This window comes from Phyllostomus discolor, chromosome 13 (assembly GCF_004126475.2).
Source record: "Phyllostomus discolor isolate MPI-MPIP mPhyDis1 chromosome 13, mPhyDis1.pri.v3, whole genome shotgun sequence".
Lineage (NCBI taxonomy): Eukaryota > Metazoa > Chordata > Mammalia > Chiroptera > Phyllostomidae > Phyllostomus > Phyllostomus discolor.
The window spans coordinates 43,461,741-43,487,220 of record NC_040915.2 but is presented as its reverse complement, the minus strand read 5'-3'; the positions used below and the strand labels follow the sequence as shown (position 1 = coordinate 43,487,220).

The window sequence follows — 25,480 nt, the reverse complement described above, 5'->3', positions numbered from 1 at the left end:
GGGTGTGTTCCAGCCCACGTGTTACCGCTAGTGCCTGCCATGTAACAGCTGTGTCTGCGGGGTGGGCAAGTGACTTCAGAACGTGGCGCTGAGGGGACAGCTCCGGGGGATGTCAGGCTGTTGGGGGGAGGATAATCTCGGGGTGACGGGTTTCTTCCTCCTGTTTCAGAGAATTATCACACAAGTTGTGGAAAAGATGTATCTCCACGTCCTGTGTGCTCCTGTTCCCGAGGAGTTTCTGGACCAGAATGTGGTGTTTTTTCTGAGAAATACGAAAGGTGTGTTTCCAGTGTGTGCCTACGATTGGGGGGGCCTGCACACGCCTGTGTGTGTGCGTGAGTCTAACTCTCTGCACTCTCCCGAGAGTGTGACTTCTTATTGGAATAGTCCTCATTTTCCTTGGATTTCATGCTGCAAATTTACCTACTAACTCGAGTTTCTTCGTAATGCCTGAATCAAGATCGGCAATGCTTTCGAGGTCGTTCAAGGACGCGTGCCGAGGGGGAGACAGCAGTCACCCCACACGCGCGTCCCCCGCTGACGTGGCTGAAACGAGGCGACACTCTGCCTTCCTACTGCGGCTTCCCCGTGAACAGTGCCCTTACGGTGACCTGTGTGGGGCCACGGTTTCCACACTGCTGTGCTCTCTCTGCTGATTCCACTGCGACGGTGGCGCCTGGCCTAGTGCTCGAGGCCGTCCAGCGCCCCCGAGTCAGGGAAGCCGGAGTGCGCCCAGGGAGGAAGCCCACGGTGCTGGATAAGCTCCTCCAATTGGGACTGGGAGGGGGTGCTGTGGGGCGCGAGGAGGTCCTCGGCAGTGACTCAGTGACGCCCCTTGACTAACGGGTCTTCAGCTGGACTGTGCCCTGGCGGGGTCAAGACCAGGGGCTCACGGGGGCCCGGCCCTGCCTCTCTCCTGGGAAGGGTGGCCCAGTGGCCGTCCACGCGGCGTTCCTGGCGCTGTGTAGGACGGGGCTGCTGTGCCTGATGGGGACTGACTGTATTAGTCTGGTCTAGTCTTAGTTGTATTTATAACTTGTCAGTGGGAGATTCAAAATGACACGACCCTGAGTGTAAAATGAGCTTTGGTGGGTGCTCTCTGTGTGGCTTCTCAGAGGCCCAGGTCGCCCTGCAGGGCAGGTCTGGGTGGTTTTCAGTGATGCCCCCCGGGGGGCTGCTGCTCTCTGGTCCCCTCCGACCCCCACCCTTTTCCTTGCTGTATCCGTTCAGGCCTACTTCCACTCTCCCCGCCTAGCTACGTTTCAGGACACACCCTGAATTGTAGGACAACTCTTACGCTTCCTTTCCTTGTTCTGGACTTCGGTGGCGCTTTGGGAGAGGACCTCACAGCTGAGCGCTGCGCTCCTGTAACTCGTTCTCCCCGGGGGGCGGGGGCGGGCGCAGGCTCTGCACTGAGCAGCCTCGAGCTGCCTCCGGAGCTACCGCCCCGCTACGGTGCCGTGCCATGACAGGGGACTCACAGCACACAGGCTCCCCTTGGGCAGGGCTCCTGGGCGTCGCCCCAGCCTCGCTGCTGCGCACCCTCGCCCTCGCCCTCACCTTACTCGCCTCCTCAGGGCTCTCTCGCTGAGGTCAGGCTCTCTTTCTCTCGCGCTGGGTGCTGACAGTTCCCCTTTAAAACAAGTTTAAACGAAGAAGTGTTCGATACAAAGAAGTGTGTTAGGGGAAGAACACTGCCCAGCCTCGGTGGGCGCGTTTGTCGTGTTTCCCTCCCCCCATGGGACGGGGGGTGCCGCGTCCGGGTGGCGCCCGAACGTCTGCGTGCTGATTGGTTTTCGGCCAGTGCAGCCAGCTCACTCCCCAGACCTCGTCAGAAGCGTGGCCTGTTGCTGAGAGTGTCTTTGTACAGACCCCATGAGTCAAAGGCACGTTGCCAGGGAACTGGGGAGGCGTTGAGGGGGAGGCGGAGACCGGCCCAGCAGGGAGCCCGGCCAGTGTTTTTAGGAGCCCCCAGTTGCTGCTGTTCCCGCCTGGCTTTAGCCACCCCGCCAGGGCGGCTCATCCGGGCGGGTCTTGGGCGCCGCTTGTGCCAGCCAGGGGCCACCGGCGTCCGTGTCCATTTTGGTTTCTCAGTGGCCAGGGCGTCCATCTGACTGGAAAGTGGCGTGTGTTCTGCGTCTGTGGCCGGAGCATCCCAGTGTGCGGGGGAGCGGTGACTGCCCCTCCCCGCTCCTCTCACCCCCGACCCGTCCCCTCTCAGAGGCGATCTTGGAAGCCGTGGACATGAAGGAGGCCATGGAGACCATGCCCGAGGCCATGGAGTACGGGGTCATCAACGCGAACGTGCTGCCTCTCCTGAGAGACGTCATATGCCAGGTGAGGGCGGGTGGGGGCGGGGGCTCGGCGTTGCTGAGGTCAGGGCCGTCTGACTTGTGTGCGCCCAGGGGGGCTGTTGACCGCGCCGACCCCGCAGGCACTGCCTCGGGCTGTCCTTGCAGTCGTGCCTCTGGCGGCAGACGCTCGCAGCCGGGGGCAGCATGCCAGCACGAGTCAGTGAACACGGCGTCGCGGGACGATCCGTGTAACCGGCGTGGCGTTTCAGGTGTTCTTGCCAGCGTTGTCCTTCAACCAGCACAAGGAGGCAGCCACGGGATCCGCTCCCGGAGACGTTGCCGACCGCCTGGAGCGTGAAATGGACCTGCCCAGTGTGCCGGGGGAGGCGGTGGAGTACCACAGCATTCAATTAATACGGGACGAGTTTCTAATGAACATCCAGAAATTCGCAAACAGCATACAGAGAACGATGCAGCAACTCGAAGGTGAGCTTCCGTTTTCCTCCCCTTCGGCCAGGCATGCGGGGTTCACATTCACAAGGCAACGTGAGAGTCCGGGAGCCTTCTTGTTTTTTAATTTATGATCATTCTTGTTCAGATTTTCCCTGCACTGCCTCGGTGCCCCCTGAGGTTGTCGTTTCTGGTTTACCTTGGACTGTGTTTCGTGATGAGCGTTTTCTCAAATACCTGTGAAGTGCTGGTTGGTTCAGATTTTAAACAGGAGTTACTAGGTTGTAACTTCAGGAACATCTTAAACAACTAAACCGTTCTGATTGAGGTTAACACTGGGACAATGACCGCCCTCCAAACTGTTCCATTTTCATTCCTGAGAAAGAGATGGGAATACAGACAGGCTGGGCAGGGGACGTGTCCCGCCTTCTCGTGCTGGCCTGTGGGGAGAAGAGCCAGCAGGCTAAACTGAACATTATCGTCGTAATAATTCCCCCCCAAGCTGATGGGGGGTGGGCACTCTTACTCTCCTAGGTGAGATCAAGCTGGAAATGCCCAGCGTCAGCGTGGAGGGGCCGGTGTCCGCCCTGGCGGCTGACCTGGAAACCGTGGAGGTCTTGGAGCAGACCGTGATCAGCTGGCTGAACCAGATCTCTGCGGCCGTGGAGGGCCAGCTGAAGAAGACGCCCCAGGTACCCTGGGCCGTGCTTCCGCGCGTCCCCGGTGCGGTGCGCGCTCGCCTCCCCGAGAAGGAGCCGGCAGTCTGCACCCTGTGTGGTCGAGCCTGTTTTCATGCTGCTTCGTGACCTCCTTAGGAGGTCGACGTAAACACACCCAAGATGCCGTTCTGGGGCTCTCTGATGTTCGTGTGCGGCCAGGTTACTTCCTGCGTTGATTGATAAGGTAGTGCCGTGGTCAGTCTCGATGCTCGGGCTGCCAAGGAGAGGAAACCCAGCTCGGCCGGCTCAGATAAGGGAAAGGGTTTGTTGGCTCACATAACTGGAAGGTCCACAGGCAGGCTGGTTTTAGGTATAGTCTGATCAAGGCTCTGGCTGTGCTTCCCTGTGACTCTCCGCTCCACCCTCCTCTCCCTGGGCGCTTCTCCCTCAGGCTGGCTTCCTCCCTCGTCCAGAGGAAGACAGAGTGTCTTTGTCTGGTGCTCCCAGCCGAAGTCCTGGGACTCACTCTGGTCCGACTGTCCTGGGTCTAGTGTCGGTCCTTGGAGTCCTTGTCCCACTCGGCCCCTCTATGGGGACAGAGGGATGTCCCCTTGGGAACAGAGGGACGGGTGCTGGAGACACAGCCGCGGGTGTCACACTAACGATGGCAGTCATTTGTGCATTCCTGTCGCCTCTCAGGGTAATGGTCCTCTGGCCGAAATTGAGTTCTGGAGGGAGAGGAACGCCACTCTCAGCGCGCTCCACGAGCAGACGAAGCTGCCCATGGTCAGGAAAGTCTTGGACGTGATCCGGGAGGCAGACTCCATGATCGTGGCCAACCTGCAGCCGGTCTTCACGGAGCTGTTCAAGCTGCACACGGAGGCCTCGGACAACGTGCGGTTCCTCTCCACCGTGGAGCGCCATTTCAAGGTGCCACACTCGGGGTCCCGCCTCTGCAGATCAGGCCTTGCCTGGGGTCAACGTCCTTTTACCGCCCATCCCCCGGCAGCCTCCCCCCTCGCTCCTGTCCCTTGGGTTCCCCTGTCGTGGGGCCCCACGGAGGTGGGGTCTGGTTCAGTGTCCGGTTTCCTGGACGCAGCGCCACGGGGCTGCCTGGGTCGGAGGTGCCTTCCCTTCTAAGGCCCACAGTGTTCCCTTGTGTGACTGGGCCTTGTTTTGATGCCCGCCACCCGGTGATGGCTCAGCGCCGCGGCCCCCCCCCCGCTGGCCGCCGTGAACACGCCGCGGTGATGGAGGAGCACGGGCGGCCTGTCTGAACCCCTGCGTCCGGTTCTTTCGGCTGTGCTCCTGGGGGTGGAACTGTGGGTCCTGTGGTGACTCCGGTAAACGGTTCTGTGCACCGTCGTGCGTCCCCCTCAACGCTGCATGGGTGTCACTGCATCTGGGGGGTCCTTTTCTCTCTGAATTTATTACGCATAGGCACGGCGTTCCGAGTCCCGGAGTCATTACTCTTGTCCCAAGAATGAGGGTGGTCAGAGCCCCGTGTGTGTGCCCGAGGGCACGGTGCGTGTGTGCGGAGCGCTGGGCCGGGTGCAGGCTCAGCCCCGATGCCCAGGTCTGTGTGCGCAACTTCCCAGCTGCTTTCCTTTCCTGGAAAACGGGGACGAGGAGAACACTCAGCTCACGTGGTTGCTGGGCGTCTCGCATGAGCGTGTGCGTCCACAGCACTTGACGCCAGGAGCGTCGGGGAAGCAACCGACCCAAGCCCCACTGTCCATGCCGGACAAGCATAAATGCATGTTCACGTGTGCGTGTGTGCGTGCACACGGCTACACACATGCACACACACATACAAGGGTGGCATGGACGTGGTGCGACCTCTGGTAGAGCCCGAGGGTTTGCGGTCCGAGCGGGGCCTGCCCCTGAGCTGACGTGGTGACGGCAGCCTCTCCTCTTCTGCAGGCAGGAGTGGCGTGTGCAGCTCGGGGGCGCCGGGCTCCCGTCCCTCCCGGGCCGCTGCCCCGGTCTGTGCCCTCCCCTCCCCTCCTTTACGTCGACTTCAGATTTACTCGTGGTATTTGTGCGTGCACGTGTGTGCGAGTGTGCAGCTTGGCCTCGTGGTAGACGATGGTGCCTGTGCCGTTGTTTCATGGACCAGCCGCACACGTTTCCCTGACATGCGTTAGAGTAAGCGAGGCTGTGTAAGGTCTGGGTGCCGCGCCGCCAGGGCTGCTGCACTTCTCGCCAGGGGGACGCACGCCTCGGAGAACCGGCTGCAGTCCCTGCAGGGGGCGGCTCTGGTGCGTGTGTGCTGGCACTCTTGTTTACGTGTGCAGGTGCTGTGTGTGTGCGCACACACACTTCGTAGCACTTCTGCACGTTGCTTTATCCGCTTTGATTGTTAATCTCCACGGCAGTCCGTACAAGCCTGTTTCACACTTGCTTGTTCACCACTTCCGTCCGTAGTAAGTGGGTTTGGGGGGACCGAGAAGAGCGGAGCCCCCGCTCTCTGGCTGCACTGATCTCGGCCCCGAGGCTGAGGCCGCCGGCTCTGCCTTCTCTCCCGCATTGTCTCCGGCGCAGAACCTCACGCATGGGTCCAGCTTCCCTGTCATCCTGGACACCATCCCGTCCATGATGAGCGCGCTGCGGATGGTGTGGACCATCTCCCGGCACTACAACAAGGACGAGAGGATGATCCCACTCATGGAGCGCATCGCCTGGGAGATCGCTGAGCGGGTCTGCCGAGTGGTCAACCTGCGGACCCTGTTCAAGTGAGGGGGCCGCGCGCTCGTTCCCTCGGGACTGTTTTCTGTCCGCGTCCCCGCTCAGTGTGGGTCCCCAAGGGTCGCCCACGCCGCTGCAGGCGTCAGCACTCTGTCCCCTCGATGGCCAAGGCGTTGCCCACTGTGTGCGTGCTTGGTAATCGTGTTTTACTCAGATCTTCAGGGAGACCGGGGCAGGGGGTCAGAAAGTCCTCAGCTCCGACCCCAGACCCCTTGGGTGGGACAGCCTCGGAGGGACAAATGTTGAAGGAGACACAGATCTTTTTTCACTTTCTTAAAATAAAGTCTAACCCGTGGCAGGGGGCACGGGGCCCCCGGTTGGCGGTGGCTCTGTCTCAGCCAGGGCAGAGCAGACTGCAGTCCCGTCTGTCCTGGCCCAGCGCCTGGGCTGCAGGTCGGAGCCGGGCAGTAAAAACAACCTGCGTAGGTGACACAGGCGCCAAACCCTCAGTCTCGGCATGCTGCTGCGGTGTGGCAGCCCCTGCCTTCGGTGTCGAGTCTGGGACCCAAGGCCCCCTGCCCCGCTTCCAGCTCAGTCCGAAAGCTCCCCGGGAGAGCCTCAGCTTGGGTGGGCAGTCGGTGTCAAGGTCGGCCTGGGCTGCGGCTCGGACTTGCCGTCACACCCGTGCGTACTGTGGTGTGTTGTGACAGAGCAGCCGCCTGCCCGCCCGGGGAGCTTTCCGTGAAGAGGCTGTGAACTGGGGCTCTGCCCCTCAGGGCGACTCCGCTCCTGGAACCCTGCTGCCCTGGGGGCTTTGGCCCAGAGCCCCCGCATGTCTGTGTCCCCATCACCGGCTCTCTGGTCACAGGGAAAACCGAGCGAGCGCACAGCACAAAGTCGCGGAGGCCAAGAAGACCCTCGTCATGTGGAAGAAGGCCTATTTTGAGACCAGGGCTAAGATCGAGGCTTCCGGGAGAGAGGCCCGGTGGGAGTTCGACCGGAAGCGGCTGTTTGAGCGGACGGACTACATGGCCAGCATCTGCCAGGACCTCTCCAACATTCTGCAGGTGGGCAGGCCAGGGCGCGTCTGCTTCAGCGCGTGTGCAGGGGGTCAGGGGAAAAGCAGGTGGCTTAAAAAAAAACCACATTTATGCATTTATACCCATTTATGTGGGAAATCGCTTCGCCTGTAAACTCACCACTGACAAGGCACATTGTTGCAAGATCGTAGGGGCAGAGGGAGAGACAGGCCTGCGGACCATACTCTGTCTGAAAACCAGCACCTGGGAATTCAGTCTTCCCGAGGATTCCCGGAGAGCTTGTGGCCTAGATGGAAGCCTTGGCCAGATTCCCGGCCACACACCCAGCCAGTCAGGCCCGAGGGCAGCGGTTCTGGCAGAAACGCTGAGGCCTCGGGTCGGAACAGGGTCCCAGAGCTGGTCGGCGCAGGTGCCGAGGTCTTTGTGCGGTGGGAACATTCAGGGCGGAACCGAGGGGTGACCTCCGTGTGTTTTGTGTGATGGGACAGGTGATGGAGGAGTTTTACAACATATTTGGGCCGGAGCTCAAGGCGGTGACGGGGGACCCCAAGCGCATCGACGACGTCCTGTGCAGGGTGGACAGCCTGGTCACGCCCATGGAAGTCCTGACCTTTGACCCCTTCAGCATCAAGTCCTCGCAGTACTGGAAGTACGTGATGGACGACTTCAAGGTGGAAGTCCTGGCAAGTACCCGGCTGCGCTGTCGGTCCGATCTTGGGCATGGACGCCATGGTTTCTCTCATTAAATTGGCCGGGTTATTTAGTTAGGCTCAGAGTTCTTTTTCTTTTAAACCACAACGATTAATACTTGTTTTTTTTGTAAAAAAACAACAAAACATGGAAACAATGCAGAAGAGCACAGGACAAAAGTGAGCGTTCACTCCCCAGTCTTCTCCTCCCGGTTTCCCCTCCTCCTCCCCGAGACGAGTGAGTTTGAGTCACAGTAGACACAGCGGCATTTCTGCCGAGGCGAGTGGGCTGTGTAATTGGAGGGGGCACGGGAGGGCCTGGCTGAGAGTGGGGCTGATTCCGTGCACGGTAGGAGCCTTGAGGGCTGATGGCCAAGGGAGCGGTGTAATAGGAACTAGACTTGAGTGAGGTTTTTCTGGCCACAGCACCGGTGGGTTGGGCTGGAGGGGGGATGCCGCTGGAGGTTCTGGCCTGCAGTGTGGGCGGGGCAGAGCTGCCGGGGCGGGGCTGGAGGTGACCGTGTGACCTCGCTGCACCGGGCGTGGCAGGGGCTCCCTCTCGCCCAGTGGGGAAGCACCGCCCCCATGCTGCGCCTTGAGTAATTGTTCTCTAATCCCAGAATACCTCTTTATGTGGACAAGCCCAGGCAGTCCTCCTTGGTTATATGAACGTTTTCCTTTCAACTGCATTGAATTATTCTCAGTTTCTATTTCATCGGTTCGTTCTTAAACTGAATGTTTCACCAAAGCTGCTGCAATACGAAAGGCTCGTGATGAGAACCAGCAGCCCCAAGCCGAGCCCTCTCCATCCCCGCTCTTGCTGTGTCCACAACCCGTGCTTCCCGAAGGAGAGGGCGGGCCAGTGCGGCTGTCTCCTTCTCAGACCCGACAGTCCCGTTCCTGCTGCCCCCGGTCAGAGTTTGCTTGCCGTGCCCGTGCGGATGCTGCCCACTGCCAACGCAGGGAGCCCCCGGCCACACTGCCTTTCCGTCCAGGCCTCACTTTCCTGGAGCTAGCCGCTGCTTTCCTTTTGCATTCCCCTGCTCGTTTGCCTCTGCATTATTTATTTTCTCCAGCTGCTCTAACATCGCAGCCACACACCTGCCACCAGTGGGCCTGCTCTGCTGGAGCACAGCAGTGCCGTCACTTTCCGGGGTGGGGGGTGCTCTGCCCCGCCCTGCGCCGGCTGCTCTCAGAGCAGGGGCCCTGCGCTTTCCACCTTCTCTCGCCTCTGCTGGGTCCTGTGTTCTAGGCTTCACGCCTCTCCGTCCTCGTCCGCTTCTCTGCTCTGTGGGAGCACGTTGCTCAGTGGCTCCCCGAGAGGTCAGCGGGCAGCCACTGGGAGTGTCTCCCGGGACCCACACTTTCTGAGTCTTGTGTTTGTGGGCTCCGCAACAACAGGCACAGAAGCCGAGGTTGAGAGTAACTTCTCTTCCGAAAGTTCAAGGCGTTCATCGCTGACGTCTCTCTCCCAGTGCTACGGGAAGTCTGATGTCATTCTGATTTAATTCTTCTAGCGTCAGCCTTTCCCTTTTTAAAGAGTGGGGTGGGGCTGGGGGCGGGGCACCGGGGCCTGGCTGTGTTGGGTGGGGAAGGACCCCTTGTTCCCCCTCCTCTTCTTGGCGCCTCTGGAGCTCAGCCCCCCAGGGGTTTCCTGGGGAGCAGAGAGGACCCCTATTGCTGGCGTGAGGGGTGATTCCCTGCCTTCTGTAAAGTTAGTCCCTCTCCTCGCAAACACTCCTGAGCTGCCTCCTCCACTGTGGTGCCCTCTCCCGTTTCCCTGTCTCCGAAAGTTTACGCTTTAAAGCCTTCCCCTTCTATCATCTGAACTGGCAGAGGGGAGCGGGACGAAGCAGCCGTCCCCTGCTGTGCACTGGACACCCCACCCCCACCCTGCCACTGTAGTCCTGGGGACCCCCTGGGGCACCAGTTGGCTTTTTGCTCTTTTTTTTACCATTTTGCTTTTGTGGGATAATGACATTGGAATGTTTTCTTGACTTTGTTTTGTTTTGGCAGGTTATTGAGAAAGAAGCAAAAAATTTTATCGATGAATCTTTTAAGACACTTCGATCAGCTGAGGCAGCATTTGACATGCTTTTAAAGTTTAAGCACATTCGTTCCCGGGAGGCTATTAATCGACAGATGATGATGAAGTTCAATGACATTCTTGCCCAGTACTGCAAAGAGGTAAGTGGGAAGTCCGTAGCTGCTGTCACAGGAAAAGTGGACTTGGCGAGATGTGAGCCGCCGAGTCATTCCATTATCTGCCCTTCCCATCTGAATTCAGAGGGACGGCGGGGTTCCCAGGTACGCCACCTAGTGCAGGGACCAGAGCAGAGTGGGCTCGTCTCTTCGGTGGAGAGGCTCGGTGAGAGTGTATCAGGTGTAACAGGACACGCCTCCATTGTGACTGCAACGGGCCCTGGGGGAGTGAGGGGCGGCGGCCGTCACCGTAATGATGGCGGTGATCGGAGCTCACCGCATGCAGAGGCCACGCGTGTGTTTACATGTTCGCTCAGAAAGTGCGTCCGGTGCTTGCGGGTTCCAAGTGCAGTGGCAGGCACAGAGAGACAGGAGCGTGGAGCTCCAATTCGGCCTTTAGAGGAGTCAGAATTCCTAATCAGGCAGTCAAGTGGACAAGCACAGTCTGTAATGATTAGGCAATCTGGAACGTTCCGCGTATCAAGCAGTAGAAAAATGATGGGGAAAACACAAGAGAAGCATGAAACAGGAAGTAGTGAGGACACTCCCGGACTGTCCCTTGACACCCCAGCGCCCAACCTCCCGGCCGAGTGTTTCTCAGCCGAACGGCGGCGCGTACCACTCACGGCGCGCGTCGGGTTGCTTTCCAGATCGACACCGTCAATAAAATCTTCACGGAGAACCTCGACAACCCGCCGCTGTACAAGAACCACCCCCCCGTCGCCGGGGCGATCTACTGGGAGCGGTCCCTGTTCTTCCGCATCAAGCACACCATCCTGCGGTTTCAGGAGGTGGCGGAGATCCTGGACAGCGACCGGGGGCGAGAGGTGCGCCGCGCTGCCAGAGCCGCCCTGCCGCGCGTCCCGGGCTCCCGGGAGATGCCGCGCGCAGCAGCTCACGCTCAGACCCCCGCCTGACGCTTCGGAGGTCCCCTCTGCGGTCCCTGACTCAGCGCTCAGATTTAAAGTGCCCCTTTCACCCTTTGTCTTTGGCATCTCGGTACCTATGACACCTTCCAGGGGGGAGGCGAGTGGGCTTTTCCCTGGACTTGAACTCCAGCCTCTAGAGGGTGACCACCGTCTTTCCAATAATGCCGCCTGTCCCTCCCCGCCCGTGGGCTTTGTAAGTTATGTCACAGGTGTTGACAACCCTTTTCTTTAAAAGTCCAGAGAGGAAATATTTTAGGGGTTTGTGGGTCGTGCAGTCCGGGTGCGGCTCCGTGGCCCTGCGCTTGCAGCGGACGGCATCCACGGGGACCATGAAAACAGACGGGCGTGGCGTGTTCCCACGAGACTTTGTTGGTGGGCGCGGGAACTTGAGTTTCGTGTAGTTTTCGCGTGCCACAAGGCATTGTCCTCTGTGACGTCCTTCTGATCATGGGAAAGCTGTGGTCAGCCCAGGGGCTGCCGCGGACGCAGCCACCGGCTGGGTGGGCTGGTCTCTGCCTGTCGGCCTGGGTCTCCAGCCACACCATCTCAAGCAGACCCTCCAAAGGTTGTGAAATTCTGTCTGCTTCCTTTTGCAGAATGTGCTAGATAATTTTTTTTTTGAGAGACATATTATCTTCAAGGACCAAACGATAATTGTGTGAACCCTTTGATAGGTAAAACAGAAGTATCTGGAGGTGGGCAGGATGATGAAGAGCTACGAGGACCGAAAGTACGAGCAGTGGAGAGACGCCACCGAGCAGCTGCTGCCGGCCCTCATGAAGAAGAGCCTGCTCACGAAGGTGTGTCCGCCCCGCCCCGCCCCGCCCCGCCCTGCCCCCACGACACAGCGGCCTCGTCCCTGTGGAGGCTGGGCCTCCTCCTGATGCTCCCGTCCCTGTGGGGGTACGGCCTTTTCCTGATGCTCCCGTCCCTGTGGGGGCACGGCCTTTTCCTGACGCTCGTAAAGCCGATGGGTGTTTGCAAACTCAGACTGGCAGGAAATCCGCCAGAATTGGGCGTTTCCAATTCCGACTCCTTGGCAGGCGGCTGCGCCCTGAGCCTGAGCTGGGTTCAGTGACGTAAATGCACAAAGTGTTGGTTGAACCGCATAGGGAAGAGCTGGCCGCTGACCATTTCTCACCGGCAGGAGATGCCATTGCACATGATTCTTCCTCGTCTTTTGTCCCGGGCCTGGCACACAGCAGGTGCCCGGTGAGGACATTGTAGGACCGGCCGGGGCCCGCGGCTTTCGGTCTTTGGTCCCTGAAACCCTGAAGGAGGGACCAGGAGGAGGGACAGGGCTGGGGGGCCTGTGAGGAGCTGACTGCTCTGGCCCTTTCAAAGGGGCCGTCGCTCCCCCACGCCAGCCCCTCTTGTCACACGCCATCAGCTTTGTGCGCCAGAATTGTGCGCTTCTGTGTGCCACGGCCTGGCTGCCAGAGGGGGCGGCTGAGTGGAATCCTTCAGGAACTTCACTGATACGTGTTCTCGCTGGGCCCAGGCAGCTCCAGAGTCTGTTGGGGCCGGGGGACCTGCACTGACCCCTCTCAAACCCACGAGTGACCCGGGTGGTGACCGACTGCCCCACGGACCACCCTTCCACAGGTCTCTGATGATGTCGTGAGCTCCGACAAGAGCGCGGCTTTCGCAATCAATTTCCCCACCGCTCTCAGGGAGATTATTAACGAAACAAAGTACTTGGAACAGCTGGGATTTCCTGTCCCCGAATTAGCAAGGAACGTCGCCCTCCAGGAGGACAAGTTTCTTAGGTAAAAGCTTCTTCCCTTAAATCGGCAGTAAACTTTTCGGTCCTGGGACACCCTCACTCTCTGAAAAACTTGAGAACTGCTCCCCCTCTGCAAAGCTTTCATTTTGGTGGACTTTATAACTACCAGCATTCACCACTATAGATTAAAACTAAGAGACATTTAATACGTGTATTTATTCACTTTCCTAAAAGTAACAATAACGAGCCATTCCACGTTAACGTAAGGAACATCTCTAACGGGAAGCAACCAGACAGGGAGGTGGGTGGGGGGAGCGGCATCCCTGTGTGTTTCTGCAGAGCTCTCGGTCTGCGGGCCAGGCCGGCTGCAGGCCTCTGGTCGGCCGGCCCCGAGGGGGCTGCGCTCAGCCGCCGTCTCCCCTGGAACGCGCAGGTACACGGAGGGGATACAGCGCATGCTGGACCACTACCACGAGCTCGTGGGCACGCTGACCGAGGCCGAGGCCGTCCTCCTCGACGAGCACTCCCAGGAGCTGGTGCGCGTCTTCAGGTCGGGCTACAAGCGCCTGAACTGGAACTCGCTAGGTGACGCGCCGGTCGCGCCGTAATCTCTCCGTGTGTGTGTGTGTGGGGGGGGGGGTGGCCAGTTACGTGGGAGCGTTAGCAGTCCAGTCGCTGGGCGGACCTCACCACAGGGCTTCGGGGGGCCGTGGAGGTGGGGGGTGTGCCCTTTCGACACTGCCGACCCCGCACGTTCTTCTCCAGAAGTCCAGTGGCCTTCGTCTATTTCTCTGAAATTAAAATGTTAACTTTGAAGTGATTATGGGCTCACACGCAGTTGTAAGGATGGACATGGGGAGACCTGTGCACCCTTCACCTGGCCCCCCAGCTGTCCTCTCACGGGCCACGGTCTAGGCGTTGGCTTCGACGTGGCCGAGACAGAACACCTCCACTCTCTTGGGGTCACGCCCACTGCCCTGCCGCCCCGCCCTCTTCTCAGCCCCCGGCAACCTCCAGGCTGCTCTCCACTTCTATGTTTTGTCGTTTCACGAGTGTTACCTACCCTTCCGGGGTAGCCTTGTCACTCAGCACAACTCTCCGGAGATGTCGCCAAGTGCTCGGTGCTGGACTGGGGGGTGCAGGCCCATCAGCCTCCAGGGCCTTCTCTGCCGACACCACTGCAGGCGCGAGGGGATGGGGTTGGGGCACCTCATCCCAGTGTCACGGCGGGGCGGTCCGGGCGCCCCGCTGGCCCTCAGTGGGGTGACTCAGGGTGGGGTCCCAGTTCTGTCTGTGGTGTCTGGCTGGAGGAGGGCCGTGAGTGGTGCCCTGTCGTGCAAGGCGTCCGTTTCCTGGTCCTGTGGCTGGAGAGAGCAAGTTTGTCTCGGGGCCTATGTTCGTGACATGTGTCCCCGCCCACTGGCGTTTGTGGGCCACCAGCTGCTTCAGCTCCGGGTCCGGGAGATCGGAGGAGAAAGAACGGCTGTCGTTCCTTGGGCCCCGAGGTCACGGCCGGCCCACCTTCTCTCCCTCTTCCAGCCCCGGGCTTGTTCGGCGACGGCAGGCAGGGCTCATTTAGCAGGAGCGGTAACGCAGGGCCCGCCTGACTCCCGTTCCTGAAGGCGGCGTCCCCTTCCGTTTGAAACGAGGCACTTGGCTTGTCCTCGTTTCCTTCCTCCTGTCCCCCTTCTCTCGACCCCAGTCTCCCTTGCTCACTCTTTCTCTCCCCTGCTCTTTGCTGTGGAGAAACGTGTGTTTGGCCTGCGGGCTTCAGACCCAAACCCCTGGCTGAAAGTCCGGCTCTGCCCAGAGCACTGACCCTCTCGGAGGCTGGGCGTCCTCAGCTGCAGACGGGCGTGAGCTCAGTGCCCAGTTCTCAGGGCTGTCGGGGGGAGCCGATGATCCAACACCATAACATGCTCGGGCCGTCGCCGGCCCGTCGTGCGTGCTTACCCCGGGTTCGCTGGTCACGGTTTGCTGTTTACTGTTCTAAGTAGGACAGAGCGCAGTGTTCAAGGAGACAAGAAGGTTGGTTGGGCCTTCTCTTTATCCCCACAGTGCTTTGTGTGTGGTTATGCTCAAGTCTGAACAGAGGAAATATGTCATTTTGTTGATTCTGAGCACAGTGGCCCTTCCTCCCCAGGGTGCCTGTGGCTCTCTGCCACCTTGCTGACCCAGGGGTGGGACAGGCTGGGTCCTTCCCGCGAGAGGGATGCTGCACGGCGTTACCCTTGCATACGGTAGAGGGGCCGCAGAGAGAAAGGCCCGAAGGCCAATGCCTGTCTCTCCGTTTCCCTCTTCCCCGAAGGCATCGCTGACTACATAGCCCGGTGCAGACAGGCCATCGGGAAGTTCGAGTCCCTTGTCCACCAGATTCAGAAGAACGCGGATGACATTTCTTCCAGGCTGACGTTGATAGAGTCCATCAATCTCTTCAAGTATCCAGTCCCGAAAAGTGGGGAAGAGCTCCCAGGTATGCCCTACTCCTTGGTCCTTCGATCGTGGAAGGGAAGGAGGCAGCCTCTTGGTGGTGACTGCGAACCCACAGGTGCGTGTGCGCACACACGCGCACACACACATTCATTGCACGCACGGGGTAGCACTACTCCAAGTGGTCTCACTCATCGACCTGCCGGAGTCACCAGTGATTCTCCTGGGCTCACGCTCATGGGCTCACGCTCGCTTGTTCAGACCAGGTGTCGTGAGTGGCCTCAGACTCGTCGACCTGGAGTTCGGGCGCACTCAGCCCGCAGTTGGACAGGGAACGTGGGTCGGCCCGGAGACGCACCCGCTGCCCGCGGGGCGTGGTGCGTGCGCACGCTTCGGCCCAGGGGTGCTCGGCGCTGTCCTCTCCTGCCGAGGGCCCATCTGGGCTTCTGGTGTCGCCTTGTTGTCGGCTTCGGGTCAGGCTTGGAGGCTGCTTTCGCGCTCCCGAGACAGACAGCTAACGCTGGGGATGCGTTCCCAAGGGTGGTCCCTCCCTGCGCGGAGCCCCGACGGGTGACTTCCTCTGCAGGCGTGAAGGAGTTCTTCGAGCACATTGACCGAGAAAGGGCCAAGGATGTGGACTACATGGTCAGGTGGTACCTCGCCATCGGGCCTCTGCTGACCAAAGTCGAGGGCCTGGTCGTCCAGACCAACACGGGCAAGGCCCCCAAGCTGGCCTCCTACTACGAGCACTGGGAGAAGAGACTGTACGAGGCCTTGACCCGGCTCATCCTGAAGTGAGTGCGTCTCGGTGCTTGTCTGAGGACCGTGTGCGCAGAGCAAGGCAGTTCAAGCGGGCGGTGGTCACCGGGGTGCTGCAGGGGCAGGGTGAGGGCCGGGTGGGGGGTGACGCTGCTTCCCGGCGGCAGGCTGCTCGCCGTACGGGGGGACGACTTTCTGTTTGGCTCCTGCCAGGCCCTCAGGAAGGGAGCTCTCCCTCCACCCCTCGGCCGTCGGAAAGATGCGAGCATGTGTGTCCCTGGGCAGCAGAGAATTATTGTGGTCTCTTGGCGGTCACGAGAACCCTGGGTGGCTCTCGCGCCTGTGCTGAGAGGGGCTGCCGTAAAGCCAGGGGACCCTTTCCCGTGTCCCGGTGGCCTTGAGGGCAGCCCTGGCTAGGAGAGTGTCAGCTACGGTGGGGTGGACGCCTGCGGCCTGGCCCAGCCTCACAGTGGGGAGAGGCACGGCACGGGTGACAGACATAGCTGCGGCGGCGGCTGTGAGAGAGGGAGAGGAGGGGGTGTCCTGGGGAGCGGGGAGAGTGCAGCTGCGATGGGGGGGAGGTGCAGAGGCCGCGTCCGAGCCGAGGCCTGCAGACCGGAGGGCGCTGAAGGGGACGGCGCCTCCGGGGCTGGACGCGAGCCTGTGCGCGGCCAGTCTTCCTGAGCCAGAGTCAGGCGGCTTCTGGAGGTCATCGTCATTGTCTGAGTGGCGCCCAACCGGTAGTTAGTTATCTCCCCAAAATTGGAACCAGCTATTTGTAAAATTTAGGCCAAAAAAAGAGGACCTGTAGCATAGCTCACCCCAAACTGCCCGTGACCGCCCTGGGATGGGCCTGAGTCTTCCCCATCGACCCTGCTCAGGAACTTGCAATCTTTTAACTCCTTAATCCTGGGAAACGTCCCCGTGTTCCAAACGGAAACCATCCTGACCGCGCCGGAGATCATCCTCCACCCCAGTTCAAACGAGATCAACAAGATGTGTGTCCACTGCGTCCGGAATTGCGTGGAGGTCACCAAGGTGAGGCGGGGCGTCTGCGCGGCTGCACCAGCAGCTTCGCATCTCAGGGCCGGCCCGCCCGCGGCCGACGGCAGTCTCCCAAGCAGATTGAGACCGGGTCGCTCTGTGGTCTGCCCAGATCGCTGTCCTCTCCCCGGCGCCCTGGCCTCTGCCGCGCTCCAGGCTCCGGACTGTCCCAAGGCTCGACCCTGGTGCCCCCGTCTCCTCTCCTTTCCCTGCCCTGCACAGCCGTGATCGGCCCCTGGAGCCGACTGCCCAGACCTCCCGCCCTTTGCTGGCCTGTTGCCCCCTTGACGTCCCCCTCGGGTCTCAGACTTGGCTCGGCCAGGGTGCAGGTCGAGCAGCCTGGGCCCACCCCGGCTTCCCCGTCTCAGGAAACGGCACCGACTCAGCCCTTTCTCTCGCCCACCCACGCCCAGTCCGCTGGCGGCACGTCTTGCTGCCCGAACGCATCTTCTACTGTCTTCCTCCCCGTTCCTGAGTGACGGGTCTCTCCCGAGTGCTGCCACTGTCCCTGGACGCAGAGGGGCGATCGGTCCCCCACCACAGCAGGTGGTCAGGACAGTCCTGTCAGAACGTGAGCCGTCTCCTGTCCTCCCCTGTCTGGAGGCCCCGGTGACGTCACGTTGCAATCAGACTGCAATCCGAGCTCCTTGTTCCGGTCACAGCCAGTACCCGCCTGCCTCCCCGGTCCCCTCCCCACGTCTGTCCGCCCCCCTGCGCCCCAGCCTCGTGCACCTGCTGCTCGTCACCCCTCGCCCCCGACCCCCGGCTGGCTGCTCTCATGGGGCCTTCTCCCCAGACCTGTTCTCACTGGCTCCCTGTCCTCCCTGTCCCAGCAGCGCCAGGCCGCCTCCTTCCCGGCAGTTCCCCCGTCTGAGCTTCTCTTGTTTGTCTGCATGTTTATTCACCCGTTGGGAGTGGACGCTGTGCAGCGCCCCGAGTCCTGGGCTCGGCACTCGCAGAAACCACTTCTGGCCTTCCTGGTGGTCTCGTCGCCAGCCAGCCCGGGGCAGGGGACTGCTGGGAGGGACAGAGGGTTGTGGTCTTGCTTGCACCTGAGCACAACTTATTAATAATCGAGTGATTTTCATTACTAGCAAGAATTATTACTGAATACTTGCGCATATACAGGAAGCAACATTGATACTCAAGCGCTGTCTCTCCCCCGGTTCTCCCTTTGCCAGAATTTTGTTCGGTGGATGCATGGCAGCTGCATAGAATGCCCCCCTCAGAAGGGCGAGGAGGAGGAGGTTGTGATCATCAGCTTCTACAACGACATCTCCCTGAACCCTCAGATCATCGAACAAGCTGTTATGATCCCCCAAAACGTCCACAGGATTCTGATCAACCTCATGAAGTACCTGCAGAAATGGAAGAAGTATCGCCCCCTTTGGAAACTGGACAAAGCCATTGTGATGGAGAAATTTGCCGCCAAGAAGCCCCCTTGCACGGCGTACGACGAGAAGCTGCAGTTCTACTCCAAGATCTCCTACGAGGTCGCGCGCAACTCGCTGACGAAGGACGAGCACTGCGTCCGGCTGCAGCTGGGGCCCCTGGCCGGCACGGTGCAGGAGAGCGCCCGGTCCTGGGTGGTCTCGCTGGGCAAGCTGCTCGGCGAGTCGGCCAAGGAGGAGCTGTACAGCCTGCACGAGGAGATGGAGGTAGCGGGCCCCCGGGCTTAGTCGCAGCCGCTTTTCACGCGAGCGCCGTCTCGGCTTGGCACCTTCCCCCCGCGTTTATTCTGTGTCCTTTGCACTTTCTCCATAGAGCCTGAGTAAAAACTTGAAGAAGAGCCCCAGCACCCTCGAAGACCTCAAGTTTGTCCTGGCGACAATTGCAGAGATCAGGAGCAAATCCTTGCTCATGGAGCTCAGATACAGGGACGTCCAGGAGCGGTACCGCACCTTGGCGGTGTACAACCTCCACGTGAGTGGGCGCCCGCTCTCCCCGGCGCTTCTCCGCTGGTCTCAGGCACGGGGCTCCGTCTGCAGATGCTCCTCGGACGCACTGCCACGGATTTGTTTGAGGCTTCCGGTGATGAGATTGAAGTGGAAAGCACACCCCACTGTTACCTAGGACTGCGAAGATTTAGGATCTAGTTCTTGATCTTGCATAGCCCAAATGATGCGTTTTGTAGACTGGTCTTTACCTGCACACCTTTTCGATCTCTCTCTGTTTTGCTGTAATTTCTCTTGATAAGTAAAAGCCTTTGCAAAAATGGTAAGGGAAGAGGGAGAGAGAGAAAAGATGATAGCAAACTGGTAGAAGATAATAATTTAATTGTCTTTCTTTGTTTAGGGTTGTTAAGTGTGGGTTTCAAGGACTTTTAGAAATCCGTGGTTGAGCCCCTGAAACTGTATGCAGAGATTTTGCATTCTCTCTCTTTCTCTCTCTCTCTCTCACACACATACACACACAAATGCACAGAGAACCAAATGGAAAAACAAACTAGTTGGGAGAGAGAAATAGCTGTTTTAAGTCTAGTTGCATAAAATTTATATTTCAGCATTGATGTTACTTGACTGCTTTGAGTACCTTCCCCTGAGCAGTAACCCTGGGCTGATAGAGATCCTCTCATCAGAAAAATGCACAGTATGCAGAATTTTTATTTATTTCTTTTTTTAAAGATTTTATTCATTTTTTTTTTTTTTTAAAGAGGGAAGGGAGGGAGAGAAAGAGAGAAACACCAATGTGCAGTTGCTGGGGGCCATGGCCTGCAACCCAGGCATGTACCCTGACTGGGAATCGAACCTGCGACACTTTGGTTTGCAGCCCACGCTCAGTCCACTGAGCTACGCCAGCCAGGACAGAATTTTTATTTCTGTAATTAAAAATTGTTTTGTCTTTTGTTTCTTTTACTCTATTAAGTAAAGTGATTTTAAACTCTGTATCCTAAAACTTGGTTATGGTCTGCTTATATTGTTCATGTTTCTTTTGGTTTCTTGGTTTCATTCAAGTCGGTTTGTATCTTATATGCCTGTTATTTTGTTTTTTGTCCTTATTGGAAGACATGCTTATTGACTTTAGAGAGAGGGGAAGGAGGGGAGAGAGAGGGGGAGAGAGACACTGATGTGCGAGAAATACTGATTGGTTGCCTTTCACACGCGCCCCCAACCCCCAACCAGGGGACCTGGCCCACAACCCCGGTATGTGCCCTGACCGGGAATCAAACCAGCAACCTCTCCTCTTGCGGGTGGATGCCCATCCCACTGAGTCATGCCAGTCAGGGCTATACAGATATAATTTTTATTTTTCAACCAGCTCTTTTGTTGTTTCAAATCGCTCGGCCTGCTGTGACCGTAAGCAGAAGTTTCTTGGCAGTGTCTTTGAGCAGAAATTTCCCTTCCAAGTTGTTGATCATTTACTGTTTGTCTTGCCCTTTCTTTATGTTCGACTAGCCCTCCGATGCAGAGAAAGCACTGGTGGACAACATTGAGACTATGTGGCTAAATCTGTTCAGCGATTCGGTGAACGTGGAGCACGCGCTTGGTGGCATAAAGAAAACTTTCACAGAGGTGCCTTTTACATTTTTACTTTCTGAGTGAAGACATTGAGAAACACCCATTGGTGTTAATTTGACCCCCATTGGGTCAAATCAATGCCTCCTTGCTTTTCCCAGATTACTCGGGGAGAAATATCAGGCTACAGGCAGCAGATAGAGGATTTTGCAAAACGTTTTTATCGCGAAGGCCCTGGTTCTGTTGGGGAAGATCTTGACAGTGGTGAGAAGAGTCTCGTTGGTCTTTTGGGGTGTTGAGTGTGTTTTACTGGAAGACAGGATGGGGTGGTGCTTCTTACCCCTGCCTGTATGCGGGGTTCACCTGGGGGACCTCCAAGCACCACTGGGGCCGAGGCCCGGGGCCACGTTGTCTGAGTCCCTTGTCCTCGAGGGTGGTCAGGCCCTGGGGATGTTTAGGAGCTCCCGTGGGGTCCTGGGGTCCGTCCCAGGCTGAGACACCGAGAGGAGGGGGGATGCTACGGGGATAGGCTGTACCAGCTTGCAGATGTAACTGGCCCTTCCGTTTTCGTCAGAGCCATGGTGAGATCAAGTCTCGTACTTCCAAGTCCGTCTTCCCCGATGGCTTCTGTGGGGGAAATGAGAGTTCACGTACATTGCGGTTTCTTCTGTGACTTCGGCGCCTTACAGTTTCCTGCATTTACCTATGCATTACTTGTTTACTAGGAGTAGAGCTTTTAGCCGTTTTTGAAAGAGAGCTGGTACAGCATGAAAAGAAACGCCAGGAGCTGGCTAACGCTGAGAAACTTTTTGATCTTCCGATTACAATGTACCCCGAGCTGCTCAAGGTGCAGAAGGAGATGAGCGGGCTAAAGGTGGTGTACGAGCTCTACCGGGGGCTGAAGGTGAGCGTGCCCCGCAGACCCGGTCTCCCCGCCGGGGGCAGGACGCGCCCAGGCCCAGCGGACGCGGAGGCCCCCGCCATGGAGAGCCCGGGCAGGTTTCCCAGAGCTCTCCTCACTGGGGCTCTCAGGGAGACTGCTGGCAGGTCCGGGGTTTCCGCCTGGGCGGGGGAGAAGGTCCTGGAACAGGAGAGTGGTGATGGTCACATAACATGGTGAACGCTCTTGATGCCACTGACCGGCTAACGTGGCAAGTGTCACGTGTGTTTTACCCCCGTGATGATAAAACTCCTGGAGGCCAGGGCTTGGTGAAGGCGTGGCGTGCGCTGCTGGAAGGGAGGGGACGTGAGCAGTGGCAAGTGTCGTGTCACTTGGGGTTTTCTGTCGTGCGTGTTTCCCGTGCAGTTCCATGTCGTTGGCTGGTTGGTCAGTTGGTCCATCCATGCCTCCATCTGTTATTCACTTGCTTCTTTACGGCCCAGTGCTGTGCTGGCTGGGGAGCAGGAACACTCTTGCCGTCCCTGCCCTTCTTGAGCCCCCACGAGAGAGTTAATGTGTGAGTCTGGGTTCTTCCGGAAAACAGGACCAGTGAGAACTAGAGAGATGGATCGCGAGCAATCGGCTCGCGTGGCCACAGAGGCCGAGCGGTCCTACGGCCCGCAGTCGGCACGCTGGGGGCCCCCAGAGCCCACGGTGTTGCTCTCACCAAGTGTGGGCTCGGGGTCCGTCCCAGCGCGCCGGTTCTCTCCTCCTGGGCCCCGTCGTTGGGCCAGGCCTCCAGGGCCCCGGAGCAGGCTCACCCGCAGCAGGGGAGCGGTCTGCCCCACCTAGTCGGCTGGCTCAGACGCGACTCTCATCCGGAGTCCTCCGCACAGACGCACCCAGGGTGGCGTTAAACCAGTGTCCGGGCCCGGGGCCTGGTCAGGCTGACGCGTGGCGGGAACCCTCCCCCGACAGGGGGACGAACCCCTGTGCTGCTGTGCAGTGTCCAGAAGTGAGGGTCAGGGGACGCTGTGGAGCCCGGGGGTGGGGGAAGGTGAGGCTGAGGTTGAGCATGGCTCCGAATCCGCAGCGGGCCTGGCCTGGGGCGGCCGGCGGTGCAGGGCCCACCCTCCTCCAGCGGGACGCCGCTCACTCCTGGAACCGAAACAACCGCCGTGTGCGGAGTGGCCCAGGGAGCTCCGCCTGTGGTCAGGCCGACGGTCTCCCCACCTGACGAGCCTCGGTGCTGCAGGGGCACGTGGGAACTGTCGGAGGCGGCAGGTTTACGCCCGACAGTGCTTGTCACGTAAGTCTCGGGAAGACGGAGCACGGAGAGCCGTGTCCTCGCCCTGGTGATCGAGCACGGTCACCTGAGTTGTGCTCCGTGAACTGAGCTTCTCTTATCAGGAAGGGGGAGCCCGTCAGGGCAGCGTCTGGACAAAGCACACAAGGACCCACGTGACTCCTCCTTCTCAAACGCCTGTTTCTGACCCCACGCTTGCCCTTTCTCCTAGGGCCCGGAAGACACCTCTCTTGGCGACGGTCAGAAGAAGTTGGAGTTGTCTGGGTTGTGTTCTAGAGCCCCATAGTCAGTCCTCCCCTGTGAACGAGGGGTTGCTGGGGTTGATGGGCGACGGTCCAGAAAAGCAGCGAGCGTGTCCCGGGGCCGAGGGCTTGCTCTCTCGGCCCGGCTGCCCTCGCGATGCTGAGGGGTCGTGCTGACGGGCCTTTCTCGCCCACCCCCAGCTTGCCAAAGAAGAGTGGGCGCAGACGCTGTGGGTCAACCTGAACGTCCAGTTTCTCCAGGAGGGGATCGAAGGTTTTCTCAGGTCCCTCAGGAAGCTGCCCCGGCAGGTCCGGAACTTGTCGGTGGCCTACTATTTGGAAGCAAAAATGAAGGCCTTCAAAGACTCAATTCCTCTCCTTCTCGACCTGAAGCACGAGGCACTCAGGGACAGGTGCGTTCCGTCCTTTGTCAGCCACCGTGAGAGCGGCAGTGGGGGCGGGGGGGCTTCCAGTGTCAGAGTTGTCTTTGCTTAGTTTGGTCCGGTGGCCAAGAGCAAGGCCGCGGCTGTGACGCGGGGCTGGGGGCCTGCACGCCCTGCTTCCGTCCTGTTGTTTGATGTGCGCTCCCTACGAAACTGCCACCCCCAAGGATTCTCTCGTTTAAAGCAGAAGGAACCCTGTCAGGTGCAAAGTGTCATCTGCAGTTGCTTCAGCCAGAAGTTGTTTTTTAAAACCGGGGAGGGGTCTACATCAGCGTCCTCTGGGGGAAGCGTGCGACACCCTTAAGAAACTTAGAGTTTTCTGGCAGCTGCAGAGAAAACAGGTGAAATGAACTTTAATAGCACACTTAATTAACCCAACACAGGCAAAATATTGCCACTTCAACATGTAATCCAGGTACAGCACTGTTCACAAGATAGTTTACGTTCTTAAAAAGTACATCGCAGTCCAGTGTGCGTTTTTCGCTTACTGGAGGTTTCAGCTGGGACTCGTCACAGCCAGATGCTCAGGAGCCACAGGTGGCCTGTGGTTGTCAATCAGAGCAGGTCTCCCTCGCTTTTTAACGGACTAGCCAGGTGGGGGGGGGTGCGGCGTGGAGGAGGGCCCCTCTCATTTGTCTGTGGCCATTCACATGCGGCCCCCCACAGACGGGTCCGCAGGAAGGTGTGAGTGCATTCTTCCTGACAGGCGCTCTGTCCGTCCCCCTCACACTTCCCAGGTGGGCAGAGGGCCATGTGGTGTGACAGGGCTCACCCGACCCCGAGAGAAGGCAACCCTGAGGAGGTCCCTCCCAGCCCCTCTGACCCTTCAGCAGGAGGTCGTGCTTGGTGTTTCCTGCCTTTAACTGGGGCGGCAGCGGGGCCCTCCCGCTGCAGGACTCCACGGCGTTTGTGGCGGGCCGTCCTCCGCCTTCAGCGGGGCGAACCGGCCCGCAGCTCAGCCCAGTCTGGTGAACAGTCCCCTGTCGGCGCGTTCCCAGGCACTGGAACGAGCTCATGGAGAAGACCGGCGTGTTCTTCGAGATGACGGAGACGTTCACCTTGGAAAACATGTTTGCCATGGAGCTTCACCGGCACACCGACGTCCTCAACGACATCGTCACGGCCGCCGTCAAGGAGATCGCCATCGAGAAGGTGGGGCCGCCGCGCTCTGGGCGGAGGGGTGCTGGCCTCACCCGGGGGCGGCCTGGGGACCTGTGGTGTGCGGGGAACAAGAGCCATGTGTCCTAGACGTGGGACTCAGCCTCGGTTGAGGTTTTTATCTTCTTTAACTAGAGTCTCATTGTTTATTTCTTTATTAAAGAAATGATGAAGGTTCACCGCAGAAAATTGAGGAAATGAACAAGTCACTCAGAACTGCACCACCTGAAGATTATTAACACTTTAGGTCTATCCTTTAACTCTTAAAGATGCACACACACATGCGTACACACACATGCACGCACATACTAACATGTATTTGCACATAAACGTGTAAATGCACATGTGCACAAGCACATGCATGACAGCATGTGCACACACATGATATACCTGTGTTTTTATAACATAAATGTTGATGGCGTGTTCCTGTAAGTCATCATACGTAGGTGTGTTATTTTATCATTTGGGTTTCTTGCTTAACAGAGAGCGCAGGCAGGGCTTGGTGCGCGCGCAGCCAGGGGCTGACTGGGGGCTTGCACCCCGGCCCCAGCACTCAGCTGAGTGCATGGAGCAGAGGCTGTTTCAGCTCTGAGCCCCTGTCCCCGCCTCGGTACACGGGTGGTGACCGGGGTGCCAAGGGGTTCACTTGGCAGGCAGCGAGTCCTTGGCGAACGGTGGCCAGCACCTCTCCGTCAGGACCTCTGCTTGTTCCGGAAGTGGACCCGGGCCCTGGGTGCAGGGGCTGGCCCCGGGCAGGCTGTGGGAGGGGTGGGGCCATCTGTTAAACTCGCGTGCCTGAACCGTCCCTCGCGCGCGCCCTCGCAGGCCGTGAAGGAGATCCTGGACACGTGGGAGAGCCTGAAGTTCTCCGTGGTCAAGTACTGCAAGGGCACCCAGGAGCGGGGCTACATCCTGGGCTCCGTCGACGAGATCATCCAGTGCCTCGACGACAACACCTTCAACCTGCAGAGCATCTCGGGGAGCCGGTTCGTGGGGCCTTTTCTGCAGACCGTGCACAAGTGGGAGAAGACGCTCTCCCTCATCGGCGAAGTCATCGAGGTGAGAGAAAAGGCCCCGGGGAGACAG

General features: G+C 59.1%; 1 protein-coding gene across 1 annotated transcript in view; it reads left to right on the top strand.

The window, feature by feature from the left end:
* The window catches only part of DNAH10 (dynein axonemal heavy chain 10), a 90,414-nt gene that overhangs the window by 5,942 nt on the left and 58,992 nt on the right, over positions 1-25,480 (top strand). Inside the window, 24 exon segments of the mRNA XM_036014389.1 lie at positions 170-278; positions 2,222-2,337; positions 2,564-2,780; positions 3,279-3,436; positions 4,103-4,333; positions 5,948-6,138; positions 6,960-7,158; positions 7,620-7,814; positions 9,837-10,007; positions 10,673-10,849; positions 11,626-11,751; positions 12,557-12,720; positions 13,111-13,262; positions 14,986-15,150; positions 15,694-15,901; positions 16,748-16,904; positions 18,092-18,568; positions 18,675-18,833; positions 20,306-20,422; positions 20,527-20,629; positions 21,091-21,269; positions 22,995-23,206; positions 24,235-24,388; positions 25,220-25,453. Coding sequence (XP_035870282.1) covers positions 170-278; positions 2,222-2,337; positions 2,564-2,780; positions 3,279-3,436; positions 4,103-4,333; positions 5,948-6,138; positions 6,960-7,158; positions 7,620-7,814; positions 9,837-10,007; positions 10,673-10,849; positions 11,626-11,751; positions 12,557-12,720; positions 13,111-13,262; positions 14,986-15,150; positions 15,694-15,901; positions 16,748-16,904; positions 18,092-18,568; positions 18,675-18,833; positions 20,306-20,422; positions 20,527-20,629; positions 21,091-21,269; positions 22,995-23,206; positions 24,235-24,388; positions 25,220-25,453 — 4,371 coding nt within the window.